General features: G+C 37.1%; 1 protein-coding gene across 1 annotated transcript; it reads right to left on the reverse strand.

Annotated features, from left to right (window-relative positions):
• Positions 1-6,228: 6,228 nt before the first annotated feature.
• Positions 6,229-7,465, reverse strand: LOC110772387 (cytosolic sulfotransferase 15). The gene has a single exon (XM_021976823.2). It carries the CDS (start codon positions 7,437-7,439, stop codon positions 6,456-6,458), a length of 984 nt encoding a protein of 327 aa, XP_021832515.1. The 5' UTR covers positions 7,440-7,465; the 3' UTR covers positions 6,229-6,455.
• Between the last annotated feature and the right edge of the window lie 2,897 nt (positions 7,466-10,362).

The following is a 10,362-nucleotide window of genomic DNA, read 5'->3' on the forward strand; positions in this document are numbered from 1 at the left end:
TGATTTTGCCCCTTGTTGGTTGCCATGTGATCACCTCATCATCACTAAGTTGACTTAGAGGTTAGATTAATTACATGGTGCACAAGTTACACAATCACACATTCGAAGAGGCTTCCAAAAGCATTAATAGTGGCACACTCGCAATGAATATGGCATGTTCCTGAGGTTAGAATGAATTGCTGTCAACAATTGTAGTGGTGGCTATCTTTCTAAAGCACAAGATCGAGTGGTAGTTCAAGGATTCGACTTAATTATGCAGTATATAGCATTCTTTTTGTTATCAGAAAGCCATGCAGTTCACGACTCTGGTCACCAATTTTTTTTTTTCCAAAACCACACATGTACTACCTACCAAAAATGTCACCATGTTCAAAAATTGGCTAAGAATAAATTATGAGTGTGCCACCATTAGTACTACAAGATGAATGATTGACAACTTTGCACCTTAAGAAATCTAACTTATGTTGACACTGTTGACCTCACCTTTCAAATCCCACTAATTAAGGGATAACACTTGCTTGTCATACATCACATCCCATTAATTAAAGGATAACCCTTGCTTGTCATACGTCACATCCCACCAAACAAGGAGTAGCTAGCCATGCCCCCTCCTATGCCTTCTCAATGCCCAAGACCCTAAATTAAGGGGAGCCATGCAAATGTCCTAGCCATCAATCAACCTTGTCTACTCCAACTTGGACTATAAAAAGGAGCTTGCCACCTTCAAGCAAGAGGACGATCGGTTACTACTTCTTCACTTCTCCAAGAGTTGTCCAAAGCTCTCCCAAGCTTTCTATTTCTCTTATACTAGAGCTCTCAAGCCTCTCTCTCCCCATATCTCTCTCATGTACAATGTAATCTCCATATTCAAATGCAAATACAAAGCTATAAAGTATAGTGGATGTAGCCCCATTATGGATGAACCACTCAAACACTTGTGTTATGTGTGTGATTATGTCTTAATCCGTTAGGTACAAATTCACCTGTTAACAACTTCCAACCAAGCCACTGTGCTATGCGTGGAGAACGGACTCAAATTGGTTTCTTTTATGTACTAAGTGAATAAAAGACTTCAATGTTTATCTAGTGCAATAAGAATAAGAGTTGAATTAAAACTAAAAGTGATTACAATGGAAAATAACAAGATGAAACTAGTTGCATACATACAAACTAGCCCAAATCACTACTACAACAGTTCTTGTTATGGAGAAACAAGTAACATGAAAGCAAAGCCATCTAAGTAATTTGAAATCGAAAAACCTTTATTCAAGCTGAGGAGCTGTCAACTCAGACTGAACTATTGTAGTTCGAATCAAGCAGGATCACAACTGAGATGGTACCAGTATGTAGGACTTGTAAAGCAATCTTCAATAGTGTAAACCTATGAAATCTGTGTGTGGAATTTATATAAGGATACAAATTGTTATTATTTTGATATTTGTTGTGATGAGTTATTTGTAGAGAGCTAGTAGTTGATGACTTAAGATCAAATATTTATAGGAGTCTTGACCTAAGTCAATATTAGCACATCCTTGAGATGTTATCTTAACCTCTAAGTTAACCCTTGAAAATATTGTCCTTTATCCAAATATTCCATCCACTTGGTGTAACAAAAAATTTTCTTGACCCTCCATTTGGATAAAGGAATTGAAAATTATATAGAATTCTAAAATGAGAGAATTTAGATCTATATTATTTTAATTTCTGACAATTAAAGATTTCAGTGTTTGGATTTATGTATGTCGAATTTTGTAAATGACAGAATTTTGTAAATGGTACTATGGAAATTGTGAAATGATGCCTATTTTGGTAGAAATTAAACTTGGGGATTTGATGCTCTAATTTCCATGCTTTTTTTCGCGCGTCTTTTAATAAATTACGCGCTTAAGTTGCCAAACAAGGGAATTGTCAATTTCTCCTCTTAAATTCCCAACTTTGAGCTGAATTTCGAGTTATTTTCCCTCATCCAAAGCCAAAGACGAATTAAAGTACACATATCAATATTTGTCTCAATTTAGCTAAGCATGACATCAACAAATAACTAAAAGGCATCAACATTTTGTTTCAAAATAACTCACTCTTTTCTGGCTGGGGCCTAGATGGGCCGAGTTGGGGGCCGAGCTGAGGGTTCGAACCCTTGGCCCAAGTACTACTTATTTTTAGAGTGGGCCAGTTTGACTGAGCTTAAGTATTGGGTCGATTGGACCTAAATGTCAAAATGGACCAGACTTTAGCTCATCAGGCAAACCAGACTTTAGCTCATCAGGCAAACCAGACTTAAACATTGAATTAGATTGGGCTTTAATCCATTGGGCCATAAACTACCCACTTCGGTCCGCGAGCCGCAGACCAAATGGTGATCCCTATCTAAACCCTAAAAACTAAATGTAACTTAAGGGGGTGTATTCAATTTAGATTTTAAAAGATTTTAAAGAAGTTTAAAAGTTTGGGTGTATTCAATCACAATTTTATGGAAGTCTATTCAATTCAGACTTTTTAAACTCCATTCAAATTTGGATGTATTCAATCACGACTTTAAAATACTTCATAAAAGTTTGGGTGTATTAAAAAACTCATTGATTTTAAAGGAAATACAAAAAGTGGTGGATTTCATTTGATAATAGACTAATTTTAGGCCATGACAAATCTTTGATTCCCCCCAGAGATTTTGATAAATATATTATTTTTATTCTCAAGATATAATTTCACCACTTCTACTACCACCATCTTATCATGACTATCACCATAGCCGCCGCCACCACCACCACCACAACAGTAATCATCATCGCTGCCGCCACTACCAGCCCTACCATCACCCCACCGTCACCACCACCACCACCACCGCCACCACCATCACCATCATCACTACCACCGCCACCACCCTTACCCCCACCGCCACCCCCACTATCAGCCCTATTGTCACCACTACCACATCCACTGGCAGCATCACCATCATCACTGCCACTATCACCGCCACCACCACCACCACCACCACCACCACCACCTTCACCACCACCGCCACCTCCATCACCTCACTCCCACAACCACCACCATCACTATCACCCCCACCTCCTCCACCACCTCACTCCCACCGCCACCACAACTACCACCCCCACCTCCTCCACCACTACCTCCCCCACAAACCACCATTGCCACCGTCATCGCCATTACCACCACCGCCATCGTATAAACTCCATTAAAATCAATAATAAAATTCTAACGAACTTAGTTAAAATCTATACACGAATTCAGTCAAAATCTATGTGGAGTTTGTAAAATTTAGTCAAACTCAATAAAATTCAATTAAACTCCATCAACTTTATAACTCTTTTAAAATTATTTTCACATTGCCAATTCCTTATCCCATCCCAACTCAATTTTGCTACGCCTTTGTTGCCATTATTCTCTCAACCTCTCCTCCCTCATCACCAGCTCGTCCACATCTTTCTCTGTCCCTCAATTGTTAAAGCAATCATTATGGTTTTTTTTTTTTCTCTCTCTTTTTGAAAAAAACAAACAAACAAACAAAAAATCTAGACAATGGGCCTATACCTCCTAATCTCCCCCACCCTATGCCTGTCATTGGTCATCTTCTTCGTGAGCCAACGTTTTTTATATGGGTTGTTAAGATTTTCTTTGATTGAAAATTTTGATGGATGTAAATTTGAATATTAAAAAAAAAAAAAAAAAAAAAGGGAGATTTTGAGTCTGATTTTTTGAAAACCCGTTTTAAAAAAGTTCAATTTTTTTTAAAATTAAAAAGGAATTTATAAAACTATAGCATACAGAAAGATATTAGTTGTTAAGATATAAATCAATTGGTAGCTAGTTTTGAGGAATTGAAGAAGGGGAGTGGTTCCACAACCACGAGGTTCGTCACCAAACCACAACATCATTAACATCATGCTTGGGTAATTAAGTGGAGTTGCTACTCCAACAATAAAAACATGTGTTACTATATAATCCTTTTATCACTACTAAAAAAATTTATTATAAGCCACAGAAAGCCCATGACTTGTATTCATGTTGGCCACTACCAACTTGTGATCAAAGGGTGTTGGCTACGGATTGGCCACAGAACACCTAATTGTGGTAGTTGCTAGCGTTACCATTAAGTTTCCGCTAAAAGGGTGTTGGCTACGGATTGGCCACAGAACACCTAGTTGCTAGCGTTACCATTAAGTTTCCGCCAAAGGGTGTTGGCTACGGATTGGCCACGGAACACCTAATTGTGGCAGTTGCTAGCGTTACCATTAAGTTTCCGCCATGACAACGGGTGTCCGTGGCCTATAAGTAGTGGATCTCACTTTATTTTTATCCATGCTGCAACTCTTTCTTTATATCAAAATAATTTTAAAAAAAAAATTCTATATAGACACAGATTCCACAACCGTGACCAAAGTGCCAACTTATTTTTAAAAGAAATTTAATAGTAAAAATAAAATCCATATAACAATAAACATTTGTTCTCTTTGTTTTTTTGCTACAACAAGTAAACAAAATAAATACATAAAAAACATATATATAGATATGTTATATATTAGAAGCAACTAATGCACATTAACCGTATCACCAATGACCACTGTTGATTTGCTGCGGCTAGGCCAACTGTGGCTTTTGCCCCTTTTTCTAGCAGTGTATATACTAATAAAAGCATTGATCAAGTGATGGAGGATATTGTGCACCAACTTTATCTTGTTCAAGGGAAGGATATTAATGCATTGGGTGAATGCAGCACATAGTATGAGGTACCCGTGGGTCTCTTTCTGGTTTCTTTCTTGGCACCATTTGTTATTTGCGGTGGATATTATCTGGGTCCACAAACGTACCGAGAAACACACACAGGTCGTGGTCCCTTCAGTTCCACAACAAAGACAGCCTGCCATTGTAAGGCTGGATGCGGAAATTTGCACACGACTGGGCTACAGTTTTTTTTCTTCTGTCTATTATGCGTCGGTGGCTGAGTAACTTTGTGTACGGAGTTGATTAGGTGTGGTGGATCAGTTTTTCATTTTAAAAAAACATTATATTGCTTGGGGAAATTAATTAATTACTGATTGGGGGCATAATCTTTGGGATTTGCTGCATCAACCTTGTTTTTTTTTTTTCTTTCATTTTTCAAGTATCGAATCAGAAAGAATACATATGGAGTTCTGTGTGGTGGGTGATGGCGTCAGTGGTTACTCCCTTTCATTGAAATGCTCTGATCATATTTTGTGCTATGACTTTTTGTCTGCTTTATTAATTGTGTTCTTTTCAAGTTTTGCCGCGTGCAGTGAGAATATATTTTGCCATAGTTCCTTTTCAAAAATGTTCCTGTAATGATGACCTAGAAGCAGTGGCGGATCCAGGATTTGAAATCCGACTGGGCGAAACTTACATTAAAAACTCAAGGTTATGAGTGAATCTCATTAATAAACATAAAAATATACACCTAGTAGTGGGGATATAATGAGCCTTATCCTCAAATGCATCTCTATATATAAATTAAAGTTTAGCAAGAAAAAACTATTCTTTTTCTTTAAAAAAATTTACAACAAATTCTTTGTTTTCTTAGGGTTCGGATTGTGATCCGGCATAACAAAAGATAACCTATTTAATCCAACATCCCAACAAAAATCCAAATAAATTCTCATAATAACATCAATGCCTTTAATCAAACATTAACATACCAACAACAAATCAAAACATTTCAACAATACCAATATCAAATCAAACATCTCAACAAAATTCCAAAAATCAAAGACCTAATTAATTTCAACAAAGTCAGCAAATTATAATTCATTCTTAAGTAAACTCTAGAATAGATTAAAACACATAACTTCTAACCTATTTAAAATATATTAGATTCAATGTTGTCATATACAAAATCTTAACATTTTGGGGTAGGTAATTAAAGAGGAGATCAATTTTAGGTTATGCATACATGTGGGTTGCTTTTTGGGTGGGCATAGGTTTGTATGTTTCACATGTGTTGGCCTATTCTATATGGGTATTTTTTATTTTTGAAAATTTTGGGGTAGGCAGCAGCCTACCTTGCCCTAGGCGTAGGACCGCCCCTGCCTAGAAGGGAAAGCTTTTGATCATGAGATGGCATTGTTGTCAGCCCAAACCGATGGTTAGCACCGCATTTACGTATCTATTTGTTGTAAGTAGGAACATAATAATCACCCAAATCCAAATCCAAATCAACTCAACTAAATACAATTTTATATCTCTTTCAAGTTTAGATTATTTGCCACAATAATGGCATGATAATGATTGCATATGAAAGGTAAGCACACAACATGTCTTGGACTAAAATGAAAAGATTTGCACTGCATACATTTCACTGAAAAATGAAAAGATTTGAGGTCACAATCCCCTTCTTTTTGAGACAGAGATTTGGCATCCACCTTTTGGTTTCACTGAAAAATGAAGCAGACAAATATCCAAAAACCACTGCATGCAGGCCCCTATGGAAACACTTTGAATCCCAAACCTGAACCACCCAACCTTTCTTCAATGACTTTGGACAACCTCTCCACCATCTTTGGTGACAAATAGTTCACCCAGTCTCCCACCTCAGCTTTTCTAAACAGGTTTTTATTCTCAAAATTCTTAATAGAAGACCCAATTTTATTAACCTCCAGTTTCTTCATGTTCTCAAAACAGCAAAGCTTTGCAATTTTTTCAACCACACCACCTCTCTCCTCCTCCAAAGTAAAAGGGAAACCCAAAAACTTTGCCAGTTTTTTCAACTGAAAGGCACCATCTTCCTTCATGTCTTCATACTTCAAGAACAACACCTTGTTAGGCCTCAGCAAGCTCTCCTCCCAATACCCAAGCATGTGATCCCAAAATGGACCAAACCCAACAATGCCTTTGCAGTACATGTCAAAGGCCTCCTCCATGGAGATTGGGGATCCAGATTCTGGTTTCACTTTGTTAAGGAAATGCCAAGAGGAGACAAATGTGTCAAGTGGATTTCTGCAGATATAAACAATCTTTGAGTCAGAATTTTTTATGGAATTTCCCAATGAAGCAAAGGGTACGTGTGTTCCAAAGAGTCTTGGCTCAGAAATGTTGGTGAGATCAGGGAGCTGGTTGTTGGCATAGAGCTTGTACTCAAGGAAAGGCACAAGATCATGAGGGTTTGAGTTGAGCAATGGATGGCTCTTTGAGTTTGGAACGAAACGGTGCCGGTTCAAAACAGCAAAAGCCAAGGCTTTCAGCCATGTGGTGCCTGATTTTGGAATGCTGGCCACCACTATGTCAGTGTCATTAGCTTGGAAGTGCTTTTGGAAAGACATAATGGATTGGATCTCAGCTGACTGGCACCAAAAGCCTTGGAACTGATAGAGGTGAAGGGTTCTCCAGCCTTTCTCTTTTGGGAGAGAAAGAGGCAGTTCAGTGCACTCATCAGTGAGTTTTTGTTGTTCTTCAAGGGTAGGTGCCATTGAAATGGTGAGCACAGAATTAATTGGCTTGAAAATCGGGGCGTAGATACCCCTTATATAGTGTAAGCTCTCCCACTTACATTCAGTGGTGGTTTTTGGATTCAAAAGCCGGTTGGACAAAACTTACATACTAAGTTCGACGGTACGAGCGAATTTCATTAATAAATATAAAAAGATACACTTAGTCGGGGGGACATAATGAACCTTACCCTCAATGCATCTCTATCCATAAATAAAAGTTCAACAAATACAAAAGCTAAAACTAAAACCAAAAGTAAATGCAATGCAATACAAAACAACAATATTTAGATCTAAAATTTAACCCTACGAGGCTTGAAACTCTTAAATTCCTCAATTATTAATGCATTATCGATATTATTAGCAAACTCTCTTTCAATGTGGAGGATCATACAATCAGCAAGAAATTCTTCAGATATGTTGCTTCGAAGTTGATTCTTAATAATTCTCATACTAGCATCTCAACAATACCAAACTAAAAATTATAATTCATCCACAATTAAACCCTAGAATACTCAATTTTAACAAAATCTCAAATCGAAGCCCTAGAATAATTCATCCCTAATCAAATCACTAATTAATTTCAACAAAAACCCAAAATTATAATTCATCCCTAATTAAAACTATTATTAAAGATATATAATACTTCTTGTTGACAAAAAAGAGGAGAAGATGTTGTTGCCAAGTTGCCCACCCAAGATAATAGAAGATGTAGCCAATAGATGGAGAATTTGACCCAAAAAAAAAGGAGGGAGAAACTTGATGCTGTGTCTAATAGCCAAAAGAGAAGAAGAGAGAAGATATGGGACCACCTGAATGGGTAACATATGTGTAAGGTTTGCTTTTAATTTTTCCTTGTGCACAGCACCGCCCCCGCTTGTATTCAACGTTTTTCAAAAATTTGCTTTTTTGGGTGAAATCTTAAGGTCCGTTCGGTAACGTTTTCTAAGAATATTTTATGAGAATGAAAACGAAAAAACGAATTTGCATTTTCAAGATTCAAAAATGCGTCTAGTAGATTAATTGGAAAACAAATTCAGAAAATAAAAACAGTGAAAACGTGTCTGGTAGTACAATTTGAGAATAATAATATGTGAGTTGTTTTTCAGGTGTATTTTTGCTAATTTTAGTTCTATTTTTTTTAAATTCTGATATTTTTAGAGGCTAAAATTATTATAAACAATGAAAAAAAATTAAAGCCCAAAAACTATCTTATCTCCTTTATTTTTTTACTTCTTTTTCTCCTTTTCTCTCTTTCCTCCTCTTTTCTTCTTCTTTACCTTCGCATGGCTGTTTCTTTTTTCTCTTTTTCTTCCTCTTTTCTTTTTCCTTTCCTTCCCAGGCCGCACCCACTCCTCCTTCCTTCCATGGCATGAATCCCATAAACCCACCCATCTCTCTCTCTCTCTCTCTCTCTCTCTCTCTCTCTCTCTCTCTCTCTCTCTCTCTCTCTCTCTCTCCACTAATTAATGGTTATGGTGGTTTGATTGGGTGGTGATGGTGGTTGAGCTGGTTATGTGGTCGTTCGATTGGGTGATGATTGTGGTTGAGCTGGGTATGTGGTGGTTCTTCTTCCTGTCTCTATTTTTCTTTTCTTTTCTTCTTCCTCTGTATTTTTTTTTTCTTAGTTTACAGATTTGTGTTATTTTGGGTCGGAGAAGATGGGTGTTGTTCCTGTTGGTGGGTTTATCGGTTGTCAAGAGAGAGAGCTAGAGTTGTTATGGGATGCATTCTTGTGTCTTCAGAAAACATTGAAAACAATTTTTTTTCGTTTTCAACTTTTGTTCACAAAGTTAGGTTTGTTTTCAGAAAATGTTTTGTGAGGGAAAACGAAAAACGATGCACCGAACGTGTATTTGCGAAAAACAGGAAACAAAAACAAAAAATACACGTTGCCATAATGCCATGGCCAATTGTTCCTTGAACATATCTTAGGACTCTCTTAGCCATCTCATAATGAATTTGACTTGGCTTATACATATATCTTGACAAAAAGCTAGTAGCATACATGATGTCTGGTCTTGTAGCCATCAAGTATAGCAAGCTTCCAACTAAACTCCTACACAATGAAGCATCAAGCACTCTCCGAAACAGATTAATACTATCTGACAGAAATTAGTCAGTACAGTCCGATGCCAAACAAGCCCTTAAGTTGCTAAGGAAAAAATGAAAGAGCAAATTGTAGAAATAGTCTTCGAATTGCACTTGAATTACATTGCTAAATTTTATAGTGTACAAACTTTTAAAAATGTGTAGCAATGGTCTCAGACGTCAAATATGTTTTCTTTTCTATCAAAATTGATCACATGGTGTGGACGTAAGTTGTTTAGACGAAATTTACTTTTCTGTCAAAATTGGTCACATGGTGGGGACCTGACAAGTTGTTTAGGTGAAGATTTATTTTCTATTAAATTTAGTCACATGGTGGGACCTAGCAAGTCGTTCAGAGAAAGTTCTGACAAATCAGTATTCATCCTTAGCCTCCAATCTAGACAACCCACTTCTCCTCCTCCTTATCCTCCACTTCACTCATCGCATTGAAGATAAGCCTCACCACCAAGATTTCTCTATTGTTCTGGAAATCCTAAGGACTCAAAAGGTGATGTATATATGCTCAGGATGAGAATTGAAATATAGAATGCTGAGGTTGTACGAAATGATGAGGCAAACTCATGTCAGTCAAAGCAAGAAATTACAGCCACTGATTCAATCAAGCTTGAATCTATTGGAAGGCAGCAAGTCCATCAGCCGAGAATATGGTAACCTAGAGTGCTCCATATCGAGCTCCGAAAAAATACTTTATTCCTATTTACGTAAGGGTGAATCCATTGACCTAACTGATACATATAAAAATAAAAAATAAATAAATAACCTAACTTGATACGAGACACCTATCATATTTTGA

This window comes from Prunus avium, chromosome 2 (assembly GCF_965620075.1).
Source record: "Prunus avium chromosome 2, drPruAviu1.hap1.1, whole genome shotgun sequence".
In the NCBI taxonomy this organism is placed as follows: Eukaryota; Viridiplantae; Streptophyta; class Magnoliopsida; order Rosales; family Rosaceae; genus Prunus; species Prunus avium.

Bases quoted from the DNA above. Each gene is read 5' to 3' on its own strand.
- LOC110772387 (XM_021976823.2), bottom strand. From the start codon at position 7,439: ATGGCACCTACCCTTGAAGAACAACAAAAACTCACTGATGAGTGCACT.